At 39.7% G+C, this 25,636-nt stretch overlaps 1 protein-coding gene across 5 annotated transcripts in view; it reads left to right on the top strand.

Moving 5' to 3' along the window:
* The window catches only part of CPLANE1 (ciliogenesis and planar polarity effector 1), a 453,269-nt gene that overhangs the window by 291,551 nt on the left and 136,082 nt on the right, over nt 1-25,636 (top strand). For 2 of the 5 annotated variants that reach the window (XM_029578626.1, XM_029578651.1), the window contains exons 37-39: nt 5,870-6,004; nt 11,421-11,492; nt 20,068-20,151. In XM_029578626.1, the coding sequence (XP_029434486.1) occupies nt 5,870-6,004; nt 11,421-11,492; nt 20,068-20,151 (291 nt within the window). The remainder of the gene's footprint in view (nt 1-5,869; nt 6,005-11,420; nt 11,493-20,067; nt 20,152-25,636) is intronic. The other 3 variants (XM_029578642.1, XM_029578634.1, XM_029578660.1) reach the window with 3 other exon arrangements.

Consider the following 25,636-nt stretch of genomic DNA (forward strand, 5'->3'; position numbering starts at 1 on the left):
TGCATAAACGCCATTTTCCTCCTGGTAGAAATGGAGATAAGTTGTGCTTTTCGGATCCAAGGGATACTGGAACCATACTTACAAGATTCTTCAATGCAGATGAGGACAAGAAGTCCAGTACAGTTTATGCTAAGAAAATAACACAGACACTGCCATTAGCTGAATCTTTTTTGAGTGAAGATAATTTCACTGATGCCAGCCACTAACAAAGGCAATGGAAAGTTATTAGCACAGATGTCTTTTTGTCACAGAGACACCAAACTTCCAAAACAGATGGAAACTATGCATGCACCACACCTTTGCCTATACCAATTTTAGTCACAGAATCGGACAGCTTTTCCCCAATTCCTCCAACAGGATCGGATCATCATTCTGTTGTGGGGAAAAATGTGGCTGGAATTTGTAAAGAAGTACTTTACTGATATGCAAGGCTAATCTAGTCTTCCCACATTTGATCAAATGACACCAATTCTTGACACTATGGCCAAGTTGGACAGTCAGTCCACTATACTGATTTATTAACAAAGAGATGAAAAGATTCAGACTCAGATCCAATCTCGATCTCATGACTCAGCTTCTTCAAAAGATAGGACAATCCTGGAAGCCCCTGCTATATTGTCTGATTCATGGGAAGGTTCAATCTCATATATGCATCACTATCATTCCCTTCAGATGAGGAAATTGCAGGTCTTCTGACAATCCCTCCCCCCCGAAAACATGACATTCCAAATCTTTTTAACAAATAATGGACAGGGAAATTTATTCAATTTACAATAAGAGAAGACATTTTTGGATAACTCAAAAACATTCAGTCATCTAGACAAAAAGTAGCAGATCCAGTACATAGACTTCTTCAGGAGCTTCAGGCAAAGTTGTGGTAAACATCTTTACCCTCCCAATAGCAAGATTGTTAAATCTTAAATACAGAGATTGTTCATGTCTGGGACATTGCTCCCACATCAGTTAGTAATGGTAGAGTCTAGAATCAACTCTGAAAAAAGCTAAATTTAGAATAGCAACTGATCAGTTGCTATTCTACAACACAATACACATTTCTGCCTGCAAAGGCTCCAATCCATGTGGGAAACACTTCCAGCAGATAAAATGGACCAGTTCATCCCAGGAATCCAAGAAGCTGAAGAATATGGTAAACATAAACAGTAATCAGATATGATTCCTATGATATCTCGTCCAGAGCTTTTGCAGTAAGTATTGAGGCCAGACTACTTGGCTGCTCACATTTGGATTTTGTAAAGATATGCATGAGAAGCTTGCAAATGTGATAAACTCTTTGGAGAAAAAGTAAAGGAAACATCTTAAAAAAGATCTCTATGCTATCCTCCTTACCCTTTCAGCAGCTACGACTGAACAACCCTCTATATCCAGAAAAGGAAAACATCAACCCTATAGGAAGCAACACTTCTATGCAAGGAGAATAGAAATACACTTATCAGCATCCTCATCTTCAACTGCAGCAGCAGTATCAGAACAGGCCATGTACTAGAGAGATAACAACCTAAACCTCTGCAACAGATGCAGACCAAGGCTAATCCATATTTTAGCCTTATATAATCTTCCAGTTGGGAGAAGGCTTCTGTATTTCAAAACCGTCTGGCTTTTGGTACAGCACTAAAAATCATACACCAAAGATATCATTTGAATTTCAAATCTACTCCCTTAAAAAATCCTCCAATGAGGTAATCTCTAGATACCAAACAATTCAAGCTCTTTCAGCAAGAATTGCCATCACGTCTAATAGCCAATCCAATAGAACTGGTTGAGCTACAAAAAAGCAACACTGGATTCTGTTCCAAATATTTCCTATGGTGAAATGGGGATCTTTGTGCCTGTTGAGATTTCTTATATAGCACCAAGACCTTTTTGTTTCCCAAGAAAGAAATCCTTAAACTAACAGGCTGATGGCAGTCTAACTCTTGTTGTACTCTGCAGTTTCTGGTAGCTAGGACTAAACAGGTTAAACTGCTGTGTACCCCAAAGTATAGTTTTCTCCAGTCGCCACAAGGTGGTATAATGTTACAACATTCTTTAGTGCTATTGGTCAGGAAACCGGTGCCTAGGGCTCTTATTGATTGTACAATATCAGTGAACACAGAGATTGAATATGTATGGCGTTAGAAATTCATTTAGAAGTTAAGGCAGGTGCTGTGTGTTCTTAGGGGAGATAAGGCCATTGCAAAAAGTCTAAATTAATTTTTGCTTCCATGTTTACTAATGAGGATGTTGCGGAGATAACAGTTCCAAAGATGGTTTTCAGGAGTGATGAATCAGACGAACTGAACCAAATCATTGTGAACCGGGAAGATGTAGTAGGCTATATTGACAAACTAAAGAGTAGCAAATCACCTAGACCAGATGGTATGCACCCTAGGGTACCAAATGGCAGATGAAATTTAATATGGACAAGTGCACATAGAGAAAAATAACCCTTGCTGTAGTTACCCGATGTTAGGTTACATATTAGGAACTACCACCCAGGAAAAAGATTTAGGCATCATAGTGGATAATACTTTAAAATCGGCGGCTCAGAGTGCTGCAGCAGTCAAAAAAGCAAACAGAATATTAGGAATTGTTAGGAAGGGAATGATTAATAAAATGGAAAATGTCATAATGCCTCTGTATCACTCCATGGTGAGACCACACCTTGAATACTGTGTACAATTCTAGTCGCCGCATCTCAAAAAAGATATAGTTGCGATGGAGAAGGTACAGAGAAGGGCAACCAAAATGATAAAGGGGATGGAATAGCTCCCCTAAGAGGAAAGGCTGAAGAGGTTAGGGCTGTTCAGCTTGGAGAAGAGACTGCTGAGGGGGTCTATGATAGAGGTCTTTAAGATCATGAGAAGTCTTGAACGAGTAGATGTGAATCTGTTATTTACTCTCAGATAATAGAAGGACTAGGGGGCATTACATGAAGTTAGCAAGTAGCACATTTAAGACTAATCGGAGAAAACTCTTTTTCACTCAATGCACAGTTAAGCTCTGGAATTTGTTGCCAGAGGATGTGGTTTGTGCAATTAGTGTAGCTGGGTTCAAAAAAGGTTTGGATAAGTTCTTGGAGGAGAAGTCCATTGACTGCTATTAATCAAGTTTACTTAGGGCATAGCCACTGCTATTAATTGCATCAGTAGCATGGGATCTTCTTGGTGTTTGGGTAATTGCCAGGTTCTTGTGGCTTGGTTTGGCCTCTGTTGGAAACAGGATGCTGGGCTTGACCTTGGTCTGACCCAGCATGGCAATTTCTTATGTTCTTAAATTTGTTTATGTTTATTGTCAAGTGGGTTGTGTCATTTTTTAAGTTGTAGGCAGCGGTTAAGAGTGTTTGGTATTTCAGTATAGAGTCTTTTGCAGTAGTCTAGGTGGAATGTTTTGAATAAGGACTATGCTTCAGGCAGTCATAGTTGCTATGAATGTTAAAGAAATTAAAATCCAAACTTTCTCAAGGTCAGGGCACAAGAGAATATTTTGCCATCTCAGTGCTATTGGATGGCATTGCCCACTTGGTAGCTTATTTTACCTACTATCTTTGGAGTAAACCTATTACAACTGAGCAACTTAGCTTTATGGATCTATAAAAGCAGTCTATAAATAGAAAAAAAATGAAATTCATAATCCTCCAGAATTGGAGCAAGGGCCTATGTAATTATTGCATTCTGTGACAATTCATTGCATTTTGAGATAATTTCGAAGGAGGTTATGGGTAATGATACTATGGGAAAATTGTCATGCGTTTTCATATGTTTGCTACCACACTCCTAGGCTGCTAGTTGTGTATTTGTGGCTATGCTGTTGGTCAATTGTTACATTCTTCATTTAAACCTTTTAAAGCCATTGTAGTTCATTTAGGGTAGATCTCAGAAGTGCTGCCTGCATACAACAGGGGAATAGATACAATTTTTCTTACAAATTCATGGTTGAAAGATCAGTACATTGAAGGTTTTTGACAAATTGGGGACTGATGATGCACCACACAGGATAGGCTCTATAATCTGAACATAAGACTTTGAAATGGCCAATAGCTGCAGTTTATGCAGTAAAATTAACACTAGTGAATCTTGTTCATGAATTTCTGCTATTGACACCTTCTGCCCCATATCCAATGTAGATGAAAAATAGTAGTTAACAGTATCCTGGTGTATATATATATATCTAAGAAAGGCACTGCAGCTCTTAGTCATGGATTTAGATCCTACTTGGATGAACGAACGAAGGAGGAGAGAAAAACTGTTCTCCCCCACAAGTAAAAACATGTAGTAAGTGGAATAAACCCTGAAGTTATAAAAGCTCAAAATCAACTATATGATATCATCTAGGAATCAGAAATCAAAAGTGGTGATAGATTCAATGGGAAAAAAAGGAAGAAAAGGAAATCGAGGGAAAAGGTGGCAAAGCATCGCCTTAGAAGGTCATGTGTGCAAATAATCAAAGTTTGGTTTTTTTTAAATACCGTTGAGGAGAAGCTATACTGGATTGGTTCTGATAAATGAAGACAATGTCCATAATGGCGGTGGTACAGCTGCAAGGATAGACCATGGTTAAAACTAGACATCAGTATGTATGGGCAAGTTGAATGTTTTTGGACAATGGCTTTGCTAGTTTTGTATTTTGAATGGCTACTGCAAACCTTGCTCGTAAAAGATGGAAGAGGACTTGGCTGTTAAGTTAAATATGAGACTATAAGAATTAAAAATGAAGATGATTCATCATAGAATAGCCTACCCTCGGAGGTGGGGGAGGCCAGCACTTGTAATAGAATCTGGACATGCTAGAATCAGATATGAAAGACAGTGGTAGGAAGAGTTGAGACGAGTACACCTAGTGATATAACAGGGTATGGGGCAGCCAAATAAGACCTGAAAAGGGAGCTAAAGAGATGAGAAATAGAAAAGCTGATATTTTATATAATTTAGATAGTGCTGCCACTGTAAGTTAAGGGGTCAATTTTCAAACTTCCCGCACTGGTGCAAAGTGTGTGGGTATTTTTTACTTGTGGTCTTTGCACCAGTTTTGAAAATAAGTACATGTATACTTTCACTTTGAAAATGTCCTCAGGTGCAATGTATCCACAGACATTTGCATCTGCTTTTTCTGTGGATACTTTTCCTATGGAAAATAAAACATACAAGTTTGAAAATGTATTCCCCATGCATTATTTTTCTCTACCAATCTAGATATGCCCCTGGAAATGCAGCCTCCTAATGTGGCTAAAAGTATGTGCATTGTGGAACCCCACATATACATTTAGAAGTTAAAGGGGAAGCAATTTCTGACAGCCCGTTATGTGGGTACTGGCTTATGAAATTTGTCCTTCCCTTTATTTAGAGTATATTTTTTAAAATCCTCATATTTTCTTAATAAAAGTACTGCTTAAGAAAGTAATTTTCAGGGTTCTATGAAGGGCTAAAGTTTAGCCAGCATTTTCAAAGTGCACTTATGCACATAAGTCCATTTGAAGAATCACTGGCTATGCGCCAATGGTAGTGCAGCAGTCACACACACAAATTTATAGCGGGTTAAAATATGCATGAGTAGGGTTATGCATATACTTTCAAAAATCTAAATTATGCACATAAATGCTCTCCTAGCCTCAACTTCATGTCAGATACCTCATTCCAGTTGGTGTAAAAGTACACAAAGAATTGCTTCTATGCTAATTTTTATGCATACAACCTCCTGGGCAAGTTTCAAAAGGTCATTTACCACATTTTCTGTGTGTAAATGTTTTTGAAAATTCTGCCCTAAAGAGGTTATAAAAATCATTGCAAAATAACCCTCATTTTGAAATGACATCTTCAGTATTAACAGAAATTTGTCATTGTGATCTCATTAATCTTATGATGGTATAATTTAGGATCATTTGACTCTGTTCTGTTGGAGCAAAATTCAGTGGGAGGAGCAATTCCAACTTCTGCAGAACTACATTATCTGGCTTCAACGAGGAAAAAAGCTACAGAAAAGCAAGATGCAAGTACAAACACAGATTCAGGTAATACCTGTGCCAGAAAGGAGCTATACAGAAATACAGATGCTAACAAAATAAGACACCGCCCCCCTCCCCCCCCCCCACCCTCAGTTTCCTGAAACAGTTTAAGGGTAAATTCTGCAACAAAGTTCAGAAAATACTGCAGCAGAGGTTTTTGAAAATCTTCTGCATTAGTTGCTTAAGTTCCTTTTCTGTTTTTCCTCACGTCCCCTCCCTCCATTCTGTTACTCTTCCATTTTCCCCTCAGTCTCTTTCCTCCTGTTTTTCCTATTGATCTCATTCCTAAGCCACTGTTAATTTCCTTCCAGCCACTGCCTCTCTCCCTATTGCCACCAATTCTCTTTTCCACCTCTTGTATTCTTTGCTGCTTCCTTTCCTCCACTCCTCCAGACATTGGCTGCCCTCTCTTCTCTCCATAACACCTCTCTTCTCCTACATTTGTTAGTCTATTCCTCCTTACTGTGGCCCCCCTCCCCCTTGGTCCAGACTATGAATTACCCCTATGCTTGGGGTGGGGAGTACCACATGAGAAATTATATTCACTAATATGATTTATGTTTGGGTTCGTAGCCTGAGTAGGGGATGAGACAATGTCCCAGTCTCCTCGATACCACAATTCTTTGCCCTTCGCAAACAACCTTTCACTTGTGGCACCACAGACCAGATAAAATCATCACACCAGAATAAAACAGTAATTAACCCTATTACTAGTACTGTGTAAGTAGACAATAAATCCAACCAGAATATTAAATGAGAAAAATAGAGTACTGAAATATAATATAAACTTGCATTTTTCTTATTTTAAATCAAGCAATGCAAAAATAACATTGGATTTGGTCTGTTAGCCAGGGAAACCAACATACTCATATGGATAGTAAAAAAAAAAAAAAAAGGAACACTAATAGAGAGAGACTGTGGCAAAAACCAGTGAACTACACAGCTTTTAAAAATTGTCTTTACCATTGAGCACTCAAAGGGGAAAGGAGGAATAGATCCACCCCAATGTCACCAGTTTGTAAAGGGCGCACTCTGTCCCAAACACAAAATTGTGTGGGGAAAAAACAATTAGGAAATTGAAGATGTTCTCTTGATGGTGGAGTTGGTTGTATGACAAACCAAACAGATGAGCATTGCTATGTGTGAAACGTTTCTCTCTCCTGGGGAGCTTCCCCAAATGGTTACTTGGTACTAAAAAGAAAGCTGACCTGGTTTAACTGTCTTACAGAAAGACCATGGTGCACCAGTTGTTCTTTCCCAGCAAGGGTTTATGCTTGACTACTGAAAGGCTGAAGCAGTTAAGATGAGATACTAAATTTGTGACAAAAGGCAAGGAAATAAATCTTCTCCCTCCTCTGCTGAGATGCTGTCTGTGCAAATTTAGATTACATAACTCATTCTCTTAGGAGGGTGATCCGGCTATGTGATCCTGGGCCTGGATATCTCTAGAAAGAGGAAGTCTCTCAGCTCATGGCTCCTCTGACCCTTGTTGGGATTTTACATATAGCGGCTATGAAGCAAGAACAGCTGCCTTTCTCTCTATTTCCTCAGAGTGCAGTCGCTCCCTCGCGATAATTAACTCTTCAGGAGAAGATCTGATTGCAGGGCTGCTAGATGCACTCCTCTCTTCCAGGTTTCTGGCTCCTGGCTCCAACTCCTGACCATTGCCACCCTGCACACACAGACAGAGCCAGCCAGATTGCACCTTTTCTACCTTAATTGGTCTCCCAGCATTCCTTTAGCTTCCTCCTCTGCTGGCTATGTAGGGCTGTTCTGTGGGCAGGCAAAACAGTACAGCCCTTTTCCTAACTTGTTAACATTATGAGTGCTGGATGCTGGCTCTTGCAGAACATTTTTCATTCACAGGAGAGAACACATGGATTTTTATGTATTTTTATATTCCTTCACCTTGGCTAACCCTTTTTTCAACAGGTCCAAAACATATCACTCAGATCCAGACGCAGCTCGGTTCACATTGTAAGGCTCCAACACATGATAAACTTGTGGGGGCAGGAACCTGGTTTATAGTAGCTTGTTACATTGTCATCACTGACTCACTTCCAGGATTGGACAAGATTTTTGTTCTCATAAATACTAAATTTAGCCCCCACCTCAATTTTGACTGCAGTGGTGCAGGGGTTCCTCCAATGACAGCAACTCTGGTACAGCATCCTCTCATTCTCTTCATGCACACCTCGCCCAGCATCCCCCTCTTTCTCTCTTCCACCCACCCAGCAGCATCCAGGCCACCATCACTCCTACCTGCTGCTTATTATCTGCCTCTCCCCTGCTCAGCAGCATCCATCCCTTTCTCTCTCCCTACACCTCCTGCTAAGTATTCCCCTCTTATCTAGTAGCATTCATCTCCCACCTCTCTGTCTCCCCTGCTTCTGCTGGTGGTGGCTTTAGGACAGGAATGGCCAACTCTGGTTCTCAAGAAGCACAAACAGGTCTGGTTTTTAGGATATCCACAATGAATCTGCATAATTTAGATTTGCATACAATGAAGCCAGTGCATGCATATTCATTGTGGATATCCTGAAAACCAGGCTTGTTTGTGGCTCTTGATGACTGGAGTTGGCCAACCCTGTTCTAGGATTTCTCCAGCACAGGTTGCACTTGCAGCATTCCTTTTCCCAAATCCCTCCTTCAGCAGACCTTGTTATCTGGCTCTTAGGTTCTGCAGCTGATTGATAGTCTCAGGTTAGCATGTCTGTGTTGGCCCAGACATCTTTTGTCCACTTGCCTAGTGCAGTGATTCTCAACCCAGTCCTCTGGGCACACCTTGCCAGTCAGGTTTTCAGGATATCCACAATGAAAATGCATGAGATAGATCTGCATGCATTGCCTCCATTGTAATCAAATCTATCTCATACATATTCATTGTGGATATCCTGAAAGTCTGACTGGCTAGGTATATCCTGAGGACAGGGTTGAGAACACCTGGTCTAGTATATGGCAAGCAAAATTTACTGTTGTGGCAGCACCTTCACAATTTGGCACTCTAGCATTTACCGTATTTTTCGCTCCATAAGACGCACCTGACCATAAGACGCACCTAGGATTCAGAGGGGGAAAATAAAAAAAAAAAAAAAATTGTGCTAAACCGGCTCTGCGTCTGGGCGTCTTATGGAGCAAATTAGGGGAGTGCATAGTTTTTTTTTTTCTCCCCATTTTGTTTTCGGGTCTGGGGAGGGCCATTTCGGTCCACTCCCCAGATCAGAAAATTTTTCTTTCTGTGGGAACCCCCAAACCCCCCCCCCAACCCTTTAAATTAACAACCTCCACCCCCCTGACCCCCCCCAAGACCTGCCGAATTAATTTCCTGCAACCCCCCACCCTCCTGACCCCCCCCCAAGACCTGCCGAATTAATTTCCTGCAACCCCCCCCCCCCCCCCCCCCCCCCAAGACCTGCCGAATTAATTTCCTGCAACCCCCCACCCTCCTGACCCCCCCAAGACCTGCCAAACGTCCCTGGTGGTCCAGCGGGGGTCCAGGAGCGGTCCGGGAACGATCTCCTGGGCGTGAGCCGTCGGCTGCCAGTAAACAAAATGGCGCCGACGGCCCTATGCCCTCACTATGTCACTGAGACCGACCGCTGCTATTGGTCGGTCTCAGTGACATAGTGAGGGCATAGGGCCGTCGGCGCCATTTTGTTTACTGGCAGCCGACGGCCCTATGCCCTCACTATGTCACTGAGACCGACCAATAGCAGCGATCGGTCTCAGTGACATAGTGAGGGCATAGGGCCGTCGGCTGCCAGTAAACAAAATGGCGCCAACGGCCCTATGCCCTCACTATGTCACTGAGACCGACCAATAGCAGCGGTCGGTCTCAGTGACATAGTGAGGGCATAGGGCCGTCGGCGCCATTTTGTTTACTGGCAGCCGACGGCCCACGCCCAGGAGATCATTCCCGGACCCCCGCTGGACCACCAGGGACGTTTGGCAGGTCTTGGGGGGGTCAGGAGGGTGGGGGGTTGCAGGAAATTAATTTGTCAGGTCTTGGGGGGGGGGGTTGTAGGAAATTAAGTCGGCAGGTCTTGGGGGAGTCGGGGGGGGGGGTGTTTGTTAGATTTTTGTTTGGTTTTTTTTTTATATTCGCTCCATAAGACGCACATACATTTTCCCCCCACCTTTGGGGGAAAAAAAGTGCGTCTTATGGAGCGAAAAATACAGACATTTGATATTCCACATACAAGGAATGGCCTGAAGCCAGATTACAATCAAATTTCGAAATGGAGAAAATTGCAATTAAGATATTTTACAGTGGTGTTTACATTTATAGTTGGAAAAGCATTGGAAGTGCAGGGTATATAACTTTCAGTCCTTAATTGGAGCGAGGAGTTAGAACAGTAGGGATGGGGTCTCCCCAGGGAAGGCCTAACTGAAGAGCCATACTTTGGCTTTTTTCCTGAAAGTGAGGTAACAAGGCTCAAGTCAAAGGAGTTGTGGTAACCTATTCCAAATTTGTGGTGCATAACAGCGGAAACACAAAGTTTAATGCAGGACAATCTGGCAAAGGCCAGAGGAAGAGAGGAAAGAAGAGCCATTTAGGAGAACTGGAGATCTCTTGAGAGTGTGTAGGAGGAGAGAAGTTGGGAGAGATACTCAGGCGCTTGTTTATTCACACATTTATAGACAAAGCAGAGTGTTTAAATGTTATCCTGCTTTCGACTGGGAGCCAATGCAATTGGTGTATAGGTTTTATATGGTCTATTGATCTGACTCCACTAGAATTCTGGCAGCAGTACTTTTAAGGAGCTGGAGACCCTTCATACTATAATGTGTGAGGCCATTAAAGAGGGAGTTGCAGCCTGCTCCCTTCCTCAGTCCTTGCTGGCAGTAACAGTGATAGACATTACCTCTACTCTGTGTTATATACAAGGCCAATGAACCTGGGGGAAGGGAAAATAGGAGAGCAACAACTAGAGAAAAGAGAAGAGGAGGCCATCAGTGGTGTAGAGAGGAGGTAGATAAGAGAAGAAGGACTGATTAAGGGGAAGGAAACAATAGTTGAGAAGTAGTAGAAAAGGCCCAGGGGATCAGGAAATGGGCAGTTAGTTTTCTATGATTCCACGTCAGAGAGAGAAATACTGCATTAGTTGCCAGAGCCATGCAACCATGGGAAATGTGGGTTTTACCCATATCAGTCTTGATGAAAAAAGTTGTTACATGTAAACTATCAATCCTACAGAATGCTCAAAGTATATAGGTGAACCAAGTGGGAGACTGAAGGAGGTCTTTGGTATTAATGAATGAACAGGAATAAAATGCAGTGCTTCAGGTGCTGAACAGAATAAAAACATCAAATCTACCATAGACAAAATGTGCTATGTACCTTTTTGTTTTCTATGCTTTGATTTCTTGTGCTTGTTAATCATATTAATTTTGCTTTACTTTGATTGTTTGCCTGCCTTAGTTCCTTCTCTTCCAAATCATGCAACTGTGAATATTGCAGAAATTCCAAAGCATCAAGTTGATCCCTTGGAGTGTAAGTGATAGAAATGATCATTTGTGTATTACAGTGTTTGTTTCAGCACTATGTATGTGAAAATAATCAGTCATTTTAAATACAGATTTTTGCTTTAGCAAAATATAGTCATGGGCCTCGGTCTGTCAAATATGTGTAAAATCTTTTTGGTGTAAGTACTAAACTAGATAGAGCTATATTGATTTTAGTTGTATTCATTCTTTTCTGTTATTAATCTCTGAAGCATCTATCCCCTTCTCCTTCCCATCCACTAAGTAGAAATTAGTATAATTTCCATCTATTACATTAGTTTATGGAATCCTCTTTTTTAAATCTTGCTGCAGTGCCAGGGAACATATGCTACTGTAATCTTGGATTCTCATTTCACTTGTTACTCTCTGAAAATTCAAAGTCCCATTTCATCTCAATAGGCTTCCCTTATTGAATTTCTGAGTGGCTCATTCTGAGGTTCTCTGAGGAAAGCTATTTGAAGGGGGTGTATTGTAGGTCTCCATAGATTCTGGTTTTATTCATCACTAAACATTACAATGCTCACTGCTAAATGGGGAGAAGTTTCATGTGGTCATCTATAAAACATATTACAGCTGGTCCTTTGAATGTTAATTCCTATAGCTGGGGTTTATCACAGTTTTCTATTTCCCATTATCCATTTGTTAAATGAAAATACAAGTTCTTGAGTTTACAGAGTGAAGAAGCACAGTATTTATTGTCTTTCTGATGTACACACATGTTTTCAATTACTTTTGGCTATATTAATATGCTATAATATATAATTTCTATTTAAAAATGTCTAGACCGCCAATAACCATTTCTTGGCGGTTTACAATAAAAACATTCACAGTATTACTATTTACTGCTAAACAAACATATCTTATAAAATGTAGATGAATCCATAAAAACAAAAAATGAAATGAAAATAAGAAATTAAAACTTAAAAACAAATATAAAAGCCACAGAGACTAATAATCTCACATCTCCCCAAATCTCATATACTATTGTCCTTATTAAATCTGCTTAAACAGCTGAGCAGCTAGAATTCTTTACCAGGTAAAATCTCTCTCTCCTTGGATACATTAATGATATCTGCATGTAAACAAACTCTTAATTCAGTGTAGATATTTCACAGCACCTCCTTCTCCTTATAACCTCATGACCTCGCTAAGAATACACATAAAAGAATAAGTAAGCAAATTAATAGAATACTACTCTCGAGTCCTTCGATGACCACTGAACTTGATGTCATTTAAATTGTCAAATACCAAAGCATTAAAACATATCATTAAAAGACCATGACAAGTTAAGAGCAGTCAAAGAACCCCACTCAATTAAGTCATTACACTACAAAAGGCTTGTTGAGAAAATGGGATTTTACTAATTTCCTATATTTTTACAGAACAGACTCTGTTTTAATTATATTAGGAAGAGCATTCCAGATTGTAGGACCCTGTATATAAAAAAGGCACTCCCTTATCATAAGACTTGGGGGTAACTGCCCGGACTACCCTTAACTGAATCTTGGGGGTAATCTGCACGAAGCAGTAGATATTACCTTAAGAAACTTGCCGGGCAGACTGGATGGACCATTTGGTCCTTTTTTGCTGTCATTACTATGTTTACTAGATTCATCTACTCTTATTAATTTAAAAGAAGGAGCACACAGCAAATTTTAGGCCTCAGAGTGAAGGCTGCATGATGGCTGATAAAGTTTTAAAGCAATTCCTTTAAAGACTGTCAGTAAAATCTGAAATTTGATACGCCAAGCTGTGGGGAACCAGTGGAGCTTGGCTAATGCCGAAAGGATGTCCTTTCAAAGCGGCATGCCAGTAATAATATGGGTAGCCACATTTTGCACCAAATATATGGGTATATTGTAGTGTTTGTAAACCTAAAAATAACGAATTATAGTAATCAGAAAGAAGATGTGGTAAAAGTATGCATCACAATTTTTAGATCTATCTCATTTAGAAAAGGACACAGCCTGCATAAAATCCATAGCTTGCAGAAAACTCCTTTAACTACTTTAGCAATTTGAGGTTTCATGTTCAATTTAGTGTCAAATAAGACCCCTAAGTTGCAAGCTTTGAAACAGTGGTAATAGTGATGTCATCCACACTCACGTGACCAGGGGCCTCTTCAGAAGGAAATCTAGAGAAATTCAGAAATAGCTTATTTACATAGCGCCAACAATATTAATGGCACTTTGCAAGGAAAGTACTATGTGTTTTATTTATTTATTTATCCGCATTTATTAATCGCTTTCCAGATAAAATTTTATTGCCCAAAACGATGTGCAAAATAGACAAAAATACAATAATAATGATCATAACATAAAATACCAAATACCACACACAATTCAAACAAAAACATACATAAAATGCAGCAAGTTAAAATTATCTCTCCTGATCAAGACAATATTTCCTTGTAAACTAGGTGAGCCACTTCTTTCCTCATTTTGACTAATACATCTTGGAATTTGTAGACATAAACCAGGTTTTTAGGGGTTTTTTTTCTAAATTTTAACAAATTAATTTCTTCCCTCACCTCCTTAGGAAGAGTATTCCATATGTTTGGAATGACATTTACAAATGACCTATGACCCAAGTGCAAATGCTTAAAATTTCTAACCAGAGGAAGTTGTAAATATTGTCCCCCTGTTGATCACAAGTTTCTTTTTGGGACATTCCACTCCAAAGTTCCCTTTAAAGAAGGAGAGCCCATGTCATTTAAAAGTTTAAATTCCAAAACCAAGTTCTTAAATACAGATCTGTCTATAACAGGTAACCAATGTAATTCATACAATAATGGATCAGCAGCACTTCTACGAGACTTCCCCAGGATGATGCTTGCTGCGGTATTTTCAATCACTTGTAATTTACAATTAGACTTACATGGTAAGCCCATAAAATTTGTATTTCAATAATCTAGTGAAGATAGGATTAAAGCATAAGCAACTGCTTTAAGTGCTTTAAACCCCAAATATGGTTTCAATTGTCTCAGCATTTTCAATTTGGGATAAACATTACATGCCACATGAGCAACATGTTTGTCCAAAGAAAAATCCACATCAAGAATGACTCCTAGGGATTTAACATGATCTTTTGTGTTAGCTGTAATCCATTTAAAGTAAGACCCGTAAAATACTCCCCTGTTCCAATTTTCAATAATTTTGTCTTATCTGAATTACAATGTATTCTCTACAAGATAGTCTGGAAACAATTATTTAAATTGTCTACAACATCTGAAGAAAAATTTTCAGCATGGTCCAAAATTTGGATGTCATCCGCATACATAAGCGGTACAAACCCAAATGATCTTGTCCTTGCCCTGTTTGATCACAGGGGTATTTAGTGAATTACCCAGAGTCATAAAGTTGGTAATGGATAGTGAAGTGATTCTAAAGCTTTCCTCAAGAACCACCAGCCAGTCGGGTTTTCAGGATATCTGCAATGAAAATGCATGAGTCATATTTGCATACAAGGAGTCTGTTGGAGTGCAAAGGAGGAAGATGATGACTCTTCTAGAGAAGGAGAAATTTTGGAGGTGGTCACACTGTGAATGGCAGCTAGAATGGATCCTTAGCAGTATAGATAGAATAACTGGGCAGACTAGATGGGCTGAATGATCTATAGTCTCTTATAATGTTTCAATCTCTTATGCATATTCATGGTGGATATCCCAAATAAATAGCTGGTCTCTGAGGATAGGTTTGGGAACAACTTTTCCTATCTATGACTAATTATGGGACTCTGCATTACTCATTGAATATATTATCCAAAAAATCCCTAGATACACACTTAGTATACATTCAAAATAAATATGTAGGACTGTTAGTACCTTAGTCCTCGGAACATTATTTTTATATATATATACCATATTTCTTGAACACCACCCTGGGAAGAGCGGTAATTAATAAAATAAATATATAAATTATCCTTAGGGCTGAATAGTAAACATTAAAGTTCAATTGCTGTAACTGTATAATTTTTTTGCATAAATTCTTTATTGCAAGGTTTTAAAACATACAAAATGTCCCGAAGGTACAGATCATTAAACACGACCACCAACCAACAAGACCAGAAATCATACAGGACACATTGTCCTTAATATAAGTTATAAAATAGAGTTTAACCAAACCATCATTCCCCCACCCAGTCCAGTCATTCATCCTCCTCCATAAAGGGTTGAGTAATGTAATCTGCACTTTCCAATAAAGGCATCAAGTCAAGCATTCCATAGTATCAATACATAACTAAATTAGTAATAAAATAAACTCAAAAACATAAAGCAACATAAGTAAAAGATATTTAATTGGGAATCTGGCCCATGACAGCGCCGCCCAATAAGAGATTGAAGTTCAAGCAGCAGTGTATTCACAAAAGGGCTCCAAACATTTTTGAAAGATTTTAAAAAGGATTGTGGCTTCAGCTGAACCAATTGTGATTCCAGGGACAATAATTCCACCAACTTCTTGTGCCAAAGAGCTTCAGTGGGAGGGTCTAAGTCTAACCATTTCAGTAAGATGCATTGTTTCCCAATGAGACAGCCTTTATATAAAAAAAAATCTTCTCATCCTTCCCCAAATTCAAGACATTAGCATACAAACCCAACAAACAAAGGTCTGCCTAGCATTGGACAGTATCTTTCCAGCAAAGATTCATAGAATGAAATATATATTCCCAGAAGAGATGAACATGTGGACACTCCTAGAGCCCATGAATTAAATTGCATTCAAGTGCTCACATAATCATCTGCTATACCAGCTTTAAATGCACAATGAGGTGAAAAAATCATTTTATGTAATATCTGAAATTGTAGTTCCCTCAGGATCATGCAGTCTGCCCTTTTATATAACTGGTTTATACTTATAAATATATCATCATCAGTTATCTCTAAGTGCAGATCAAAACTCCACTTAGTTGCCAAAGAAAGCAAAAGTCCATAGAATTGAATGGAGTGTAACAATTTAGAGTGATGAAAGTGAATATTTATTTTGTAAACACACATAATAAAATCTTTGGAAAGCTCATGAAGTGTATTGTTCTGTCTGCAAATGAAATTGTGATGTTATATAACTTCTTCTTTATTAATTGTATAATTATTTTGTTGTTTTTTGTTGATTTTTTTTTTAAAATAAAATGTGAGCTTTACAGTCCTTTATTTATTTATTTAGTATTTTTTTATATATACCGACGGTCGTTGGGTACATCCCATCGGTTTACAATTGAACACAATATCGCAACAGGCTTTACATAGAATAATAACATGAGAAATTGTAGGGAGGAATAGGGGGAGTAGGAGGTTCGATCCAACAATGATTGATCTCTATAAAGTTCATTTGTATGAAATTAAGACCTTGTAGTATATTTGGTATGTAGAAGATACATAAGGGTGAATTTTAAAAGCCCGGCACGCACCAAAACAGGGAGATACGCGAGTACGTCTGGCCGGCACACGCTGCGCAGATTTTAAAAGGTGCCTGAGTACGCTCGTATCTCCTGGCACGTCACAAATAAGTTGCAAAAAAGGGGTGGGTGTGGGTATGGTCTGGATGGGACATGGGCGTTCCGGGACTTTAATATCAAAGGTGCGCCAAAGTGTTTATGTGCACAAGCGCTTGTTAGGGTCCCCTGCCGCATAACTGTACTACTGCTGTGGATAGCATGTAAGTAATAAAATAACAAATTCAAGGTTAGTCAGCAGGGTTTTAAGGGCTGGTGGTAAAAGGGAGGCTATTTAACTGGGGGGGGGGGGGGTTAAGAAGTCCTAACCCTTACCTGGGCAAACTGTGAATGAACTGGGAAAACTGGTAATTGTATTGGCGCGCATGTCTACTAAAATTCCCCCACTTACACAGTAGAGGCGGCAATTGGGCATAATGCGCATGTTCATATAAAATTGTGCACACATGTATGTGCATACAGCCTATTTTACAATGCGCATATGTTATGAGAGTCACATCCTTTGCCACAAGCCAGCATACATGTGTACATGTGCGACTGCGCGCTGTTATCAAAGTTACCATCTTAGCTTCTTAGTTGATCATTTAATATTACAAATACAAAGAGCACAACCCAACATGGAGCCATATTTTGTGAAAACTGCATCAGAGGTTACACTCTTTCAAAATCTTGGCCCACTCAGGAACTTGACACACCAATGACAGTCTTTCACTTAATAGAAGAAAACATTTAAAGGAAAAGGAAGTGATGTCACTGGATTCAAACAGCCCTGTTATTGATCTTTCCAACTTAAACAATGATTGATTGAGGCAGACCATCAATCTTATTGCTTATTAGAGCTTAGTCTAAACTTATAATTATGTGATTCTGAAAATAAGTAGGAAAAATTCAAAACTGTTTATAGCAGAGAGTACCAATCCAATTGTTCATTCAAACCCTTGGTTGGGTGCTATTGTTTGTAATAAAAAAATCCAAAATTGTTCTTATCTATTCTGTCATGTTTGCATATTTCCTTCCCTGTTCGATGGTGGTATGTGTTCTAAAATTGTCCATGAAAGAGCACTAAACACATGATGTGCTTAAACACAATGGGAATCCATTGGAGCTGCCTATTGGAGCTGAGAATTTCCGTATGTGTGGGCAACCTTTATGTTCAATCAGTTGTGTCTGAACAGGTCTCTTTGTGTGGCCATTCTAAATCAATTTTCAAGGACATTGTATCAAATAGATCACATGAGAAGTAGCATAGCCTGTCTGTTGAACCTCTTAAAACTATAACACACCCTGTCTGCAGATGTATCTAAGTAGTTCTTTGTAAGGTATTTCTATGCATGGAGCAATGACCACATGCTCGATGGTCCTGTGAAGGCTTACAATCTTTTCATGTGTCCGGAGGAAGAGAAGAATGTACCACAATGTCTTTAATATTCCAACCACCAGTAACACTATCCATAGAATTTATTTTTTTATAATTTAATTTTTTTATAGCATATGAGCAACATAGAACATTGCAAACCCAGCACAGCAATATGCATAAAAATGTATGCCTTGACAGAACAAACCCCTCCACCTCCCCTCCCCAACCATCCGCCCCTAGTAAATCATTCTATCATTGTTTCTCGAGGTATAAAGAGGATATTGCAATCAAAGCTGAACAGTGAAGTATAGAGAAACCATTAACCACCTAGGCACCATAGATTCTGTAGAATTTCTGTAAATAGTAGAAGGAATGTCAAAAGATGCCAATGTTGGTGTATTATATTAGCAACTTATTGAGCTCTATTTGTATATCTCAAAATGCATGAACGTGCCCTGTCTTTCCTGTTGGGTTTGTAGATCAATAACCGTGATATTTCTCATATAAAGCTCTTTTATATGCCTATTTGATGGCAAACCAAGGGTAGCCATGAGAGAAAAAGCTCCGTGCCATGATTTGTGGCTGATTTTTAAACTCCCTTTCTTCTGTGCATATATGCCGCAGACGTAACTATTGACTAAAAGAAAGACTAAATCTAAATGTCGTAGGATGATAACTTCTGTATAATAAGAGGCTATTTTGATCAGTATCCTTGCGGAAATGTGTAGTATTAATTTACAAGCCTTGCTTACAAATAAGATCCAAAAAGGCTACTTGAAAGTAATCATATTGCATAGCAAAATGAAAGTGATTGGCCAAAGAATTTAGCCATCAGAAAAAAGTTTGTAAAGAGCCTATATCAGATTCCCACAAGAAAACAATATTGTCGATATCCTGATACCACATTCTAATGTGTGCAATCCTGCCTGGTATTGTAGTTAGGTGGGTTATAAATTTTAAAATAAATATATTAAATAAAACTAGATTCATATAGATGCTGCTTTTCAAATTGCATGAGATAAAGGTTGGCCACATCAGGGACCATAGTGGCAAAAATTAGTTTGAAATAGTTAAGTGTGAAGGCAGTTTTCACCAGTCCACCAGAAAAGTTGTAAGAACCTGTTGTGGGAACTTTGTGGGAAGGGAGGACTAGACAAAACATCTGTGTCTGAGTTGGGCTCTTTGTGTTTGGAATATCAAATGATCAACTAAGAAGTCAAGTATGTTTTGTACGTCAAATATACTGCAAGATCTGAATTTCATACAAATGAACTTTAGTGATCAATGGCTTCTATAGGACCATAAGGCTCACATTTTATTTGCAAAAAAACCAAAATTTAAAAAATTATACAATTACAGCAACTGGACTTTATATTTGCGGTTTAACCCTAAGGATAATGTTCTGAGAGCTAAGGTACTGACAGTTTTATATATTTATCTTGAATATATAGTAATTGTGTATCTAGGAATTTTTTGGATAACATATTGTTTGGTTCTCAAGTTTGGAAGAGGGTTTTGGAAGTCTGATTTTTAGAGTTTTACTCATTGAACACCCACACGATGTAACCCATAGGATAAGGGAATCAGAATAAGGGTCCTCAGCTCTGTGCTTTAAACCTTGTGCCACTTCTTTCTCTTCAAGTCTTGGCTCCTTGTTATCTAGCTTTATGTTTCAGTTTGGCTTGTTTAAATCTCATTTCTTTGCACTGGTGGTGGTATTTTATTTATTTCACCTTAATTCCTTTTTTTTTCTCCCAAGCTTTTAAATCCTATCGAGATGTAAGCATTGGCTGTGAAGAATTCATTTCTAAACTTGATAAAAATCATCAAATTCCTTCTCCAGGTTGGACTTCTTTCTATCTGTCTCTGCATATATTGACTTGAGTTACATAATCTTTTATATATTTTCAGCACTGTCAAGCAGAAGTCCAGTGCTTCATTCAGGGGGCCATTTCATGCTATCCACATAGCAGCAAAGTCCTCAGGTTTTTATCTGTGGTCTTTGCATACTTTCTCTTTGAAAGTTGCCCAAGGAAAAAGTGCTTATAGAAATTTGCACCTCTCTTTATCCGCAGATACATTTTCTAACCAAAATAATGCACAAAAATATGTCTCTACCCCAGAAACACTTCCACTACATTGCAGGTAACAATAAGCCCATTGTGGGTTACCTGAATGAGTGTGGACAGTTTTCAAAGAACCTATTTCTACAAGTAAAATGCTGTTTTACCCGTGGAAATGCCTTTGAAAATCATTCTCCTCCCTAAATTGTAGTCCAATTCTAGTAGAATACACCATTTTAAAATTATGCATCAAGGGTTGGAAAAGGCAGTTATAAAGTTGGGAGTTAGGATACTTATAAATAGAGAAATTGTACTGAAGCTGGTGTTTTAAAGTGTCCTACTACTCTAATGTGTTTTCTCTTTGCCCTAAAAAAGAACAGGATAGGGAATCCAGGTAGCAAAAATACAGGGGGTTTAGATTTTCAAAGTTTAGAACATTTATTAAGACCAATCATAGCTCTTCATATTCACCAGCAATGTGCTTACATTACTCTCTACGGGGCCGATGTAATAAGACCTGTAGCACAACAGGCGCTCGTTATGTGTGCAGATTTTGATCACGCACGTGGCTGAAGCTGCTGCTTCTGCGGGATGTAAAAAAAAAAATGTAAATAACTTGTGGGCAGAAATCTGCGAATGTATGGAAAAATGCATGTACCTAAGCATGGTACAGGGCCTATGTAACAAGTGGCCGCATCCATGCTCAAAGCCTGTGCAGATAATTCATGCATAACAGTGAGTGAGCGAGCGAACGGGTCTCCCTATTAATAACTGTGCTGCAGAAAACATGGCAAATATTTTCATGGGTGATAATTCAGAGCAATCTTGCAGCTCTTCTGGCTGTGTATCTATCCACCCAGTGAAGCGCCTACCTTGGAGACCATGAAAAGCTGGCCACTCGGAAGCCAAGATAAGTGCTTAGCCAGGCGCTTATCAGGCTGCTCGTACTCTATTCATGGCAGAAACATCTGCACGGTCGGGCGCCCAGAAAGGCGCATAGCATACCTTGTCATTTGGGCGCTCAGCTAGGCGCTTAGTTGCTCGCATATCTGTATGATCGGGTGCCCAGAAAGGTGCCTAGTTACCATTGCTGCTCGGGCATGACCAAGTAAGCGCCTAGCTCGGCGCCTGAATGGCAATGGTAGCTAGGCGCCTTTCTGGGCACTCGACGGTATACATTTACGACCCGCTAAAGCGCCTAGCCTTTCTGGGCGCCTAGCTACCGTTGCCGCTCAGGCACTGAGTTAGGCGCTTACTTGGTTGTGAATCTATATGTTCTGATGCCCAGAAATGCGCCTAGCTAAGCTGGCCACTCGGACGCTGAGATAGGCGCTCAGTTAGGTGGTTTTCAGGATGCTCGGACACCAACATAGGCCCCCTGAGTCGGCACTGACACTTAACTTGTCCCCTGACCATGGCGTTAAAAAACCCGCATTAAAAAACCTGTACTAACATGGTTCCTTGCATTGCCTATGATTAGCTAATTGCCTCCTTTGCATGCATTCGCACAGGAAAAACCGTGGGTCTGTGAGTGCGTTCATATGCGCTTTTTTTCCCCACGCGAAAACCCTTATTACATCCCTATATAGGGCTTTGAGCGGGAAACCGCACGTACACACGCACAAACTCTCCAGCAGTTTCAGCGCACCTTATTACATCGGCCCCTAAGAGCAAGGACCTTGTAATAGTCAACCCTATAGTGTTTGCGGGAAAATTGCTACAGGTCCAATTGTTCAATCATCATAGTTTTACTTCTAACATCTGACAGTTGGGTGAAGTATAGCTCATGAATTAAGTATTTTTCTTTGAGGACAAGCAGCATAATATAGCCACTCAACTGGGTGATGTTATTCACGGTGCAACATCAGACATTCTGGAAAGCTTTGTAAAAGCTTAGAAGCCTTTATAGGCATGCACAGGAATTCTTGCTCTGCTATTGTGTTATGTAGGGACTTCAGTCTTTATTTGTATGAAGAAAATTCTCATTTTGTTTTCAGAAGTGGTCTGGGTCTCCTCAGTTGATTATTTTTCCTTTCTCAGTCCCCTCCCCCATATCCTCTTAGTAAGGTTTGTTGACCTTTTTTAAGTTTTATTATTTTTTTTATTGGTAGTGCTCAGTCCCAGAGTTTCAATGTTTGGAGGCCTTGTGATACTGGCTTTGGTTGGCCCTATTTTTGATAAAAAATGTCATTCTTTTAATTCACTGCATTTTCTGACTCTGGCACAGAAGAAGGACAGTGACTCAAGATCTGCCCGTGCTGTAACAGGAAGATGTCCTTCATGAACCTTTATACTGTCTGCATGAGCTGGTTCAGTGTAAACCACTCTGTCTGTGGTTGTCACATCTATTAAGAGATGCGTCTTAGGGTGATCAATCAACAAAGACTTTGTCTCAACCACATCTTTAGTTAAAAATTGAAGTCCAGTGCCCCTGCACTGAAGGCATTGGTACTGAAAGACCCAGGAGCCACACCAGCAATTGGCAGACTTACACCATTGAGAAAAGCATTGATGTACCTCAGAGTTGTGGTCCAGGAAGAAGTTCAGGAGCAAGGTGTAGTGGTTTTCCTGATTTGAACTATATTTTTTTCTCTCTTTTTGTAAATAAATGTGGCTGGATAAAATCTGCCATTTGGAATTTAAACCTTATTTTTTCTTTTTAGCTGATTCCTGCCTACCAGGAGTTTATTTCCACAGAGAGCCACTGGCCATTGCATTCAAGACCGCTTTAGTCTTTAAAAAAAAAAAAAAAAAGCATCTGGTGACCATCGTTTATTCTATCTTCTGCTTCTCGAAGTGAACCCGAGGCAGCTGCAGGACCTAATGAAGAAAATAAGAAGGCAATATGACAGCAAGGGACAGCCCTTGGCTAGAGGGAGGGATGCTGGAGTACAGAAATCACCTAGATTTCAGTTTTCAACAGAAAATGCATTTTTATTATTTGCATAACAGAAAAAGCAGCAAAACCCTGCTTACCTCAGCAGTGCTACATCAAAAGTCCAGGGTTTTGGCATAGTTCATGGAGCTTCCTCTTCGTGTTCTGAGACTCTTTGCTTCTGCCTGGTCTTTTATTTTTCTCCATGGGGAAATGCTTTGTGGCCTGGATTCCCACTCTTGGTATTTAAAGTGGACTGGGCTAGATAGATAGTCCCTGCCCTTTAAGGTTTTCCTATATTCCCCTTTATAGGCACGTAAAGACTAACATTATCGCCTCTAAATGTAAACATTTTTTTGAAAGTCGTTTTTTTTATGCATTTTAAAAACGTCTATTGAAAATATCCATGCATAATGAGCAACTGAACATTTTTATCAAAAATATTCACACGATAGTATGTGAATGGAGAAAATCTTCTAAGGAATTTAAACATTCATGTCATTTCAAATGTAGAAAACATCCTTTATAGCTTCCATTCCATGTTGTACCTTTTTGCAGTTTTATTCCATCTTCTTCTTGCTGTTTGCACTTTGCTTGCAAAAAAGGCTAGTCCAATGCAAGTTAGTAATCAAACTTGAATGGGCCATTTCAAACAAGTATTCTTTTACATAAGAGCCTGATTTTCAGAAGCATTTACACGCTTTACTTCTGAAAATGCATTTTACTCAAGTAAGTGGGCTTTTGAAAATTGCTACAATATATGCCATTGAATTGTCCATAGGATTTACTCATGTAAGTGCACTTTATGGAGATAAATGGTTTTTGAAAATTACTACAATAGTAGTTACATTTACATTTGTAAATCCTTTTGAAAAGTACCCCTAATGATTGTAACAAATGTGACCTTTCACATTTGAAAAGCTAAGAAACTGCTTGTTGCGTGATCATTTTATATATGAATGCCCCTTTCAGTATATGATTATATTCCTTTGGCTGATTCACGCAGATTATTTATTTAAATACTTCACGGTGTTGCAGCAGCCGGCAGCGGAACCTCGCGGCCGGCCTTGCTTACCCCCCAGTCTGGGTCCTCTTTGTGGCTCCCCAGGCTGCCGCTGCTGCCTTCTCCGAATGCGGCGGGGAGCCAACAATGCCACTGCTGCGCCGCCAGTCCCAGCTCCTGCTAGGTGTGAACGCATGGCTCCACCCCCAACTTAAATGGGCCGCGGCAGGAAGGACCTCCAGCAGTCCTGGATGTGATCCTCAGCACTACTTAAGGCAGCTCCTGCTGCCCAACCTTTGCCTCAGCAACAGGTCTCACTCTCCGGAGTTACTAGTTGCTCTGCATTCCTGCCTCCATGTCTTCCACCTTCCTGCTCCTCCCACTTGTTGAAGAATGGTTCTTCTTCATGGAGATTGAGGAGCATTGATACTGAGCAGAGATAGACTGGCATCTGTGATCTACCCTCGTAACCAGCTGCATCATGAATGAAGCCTCCCAAAAAAGAACTGAGCTGCAGCAGTCCTCATGGGTCCAAATAGAAGCCATCTGTATCTTCCTTCTGGTTACCTAGGAGGTCCTGCCTCACCTACCAAGTCTCTTCCTGATCAAGCCTCAGCAATCTTTAAAGAGAAGCAGGACAGGAAGGTCTGCTCAATACCGATTAGATCCAAGGCCTATCAGCCATCTTAAGGTCCCTCTGAGGGCATGACTGGAAGGTCAGTGCCCTCTTAGATTTGGACTAATACAGTTACTTCTGGGTCTGAAACTGAAAAGTCAGATTCTGAAAAAGATCTCTCTACAGCCCTCCCTTTACTTCCCAGCATTCCACTGGTAAGGAGAAGGTCTTCTCCAAAGGACCTCTCCTTCCTAGTTTCTGTTCAGAAAATGTCCAATCCATGCCCTTTAATGTGGACCTCGAGGATAGCCCAAGGCACAGTTAGATTTCCTCGAGTATCTCGGTGTCTCTAAGGAGCTGTTGGCAGTATCAATACATCAGCTTCTCCAGGAAGTTCAGATGAGAGAATGAAAGATTCCACTCTGTTTTCTGTTGGTAAAAAGGTGACCACAGGCATTAAAATAAAAAGACAATTTACTATATTGAAGCTATAAGTATATTCCAAAAGCAATATTTCTATGTAAAATGATTGTAAGACAATTTGGATCAATTTTAAATATATGTCAGATTACAGATCTCTATTTTGAAAAGTGTCTCAGTTTTGCCTTCTGTGCTACTTTAAAATACATCGAAAGCATTTTAAGAAATGATTTCAAAGAATAAGAAACAATATTTTTCCCATATTCATTTTCTGGGAATTTGTGATTAAATATATTTAAGTTCTGGTTTTGCTGCTGTCTGCCTATCAGCAAAATTAGAATTTTGTTCTAG

Source organism: Rhinatrema bivittatum, chromosome 1, assembly GCF_901001135.1.
Source record: "Rhinatrema bivittatum chromosome 1, aRhiBiv1.1, whole genome shotgun sequence".
In the NCBI taxonomy this organism is placed as follows: Eukaryota; Metazoa; Chordata; class Amphibia; order Gymnophiona; family Rhinatrematidae; genus Rhinatrema; species Rhinatrema bivittatum.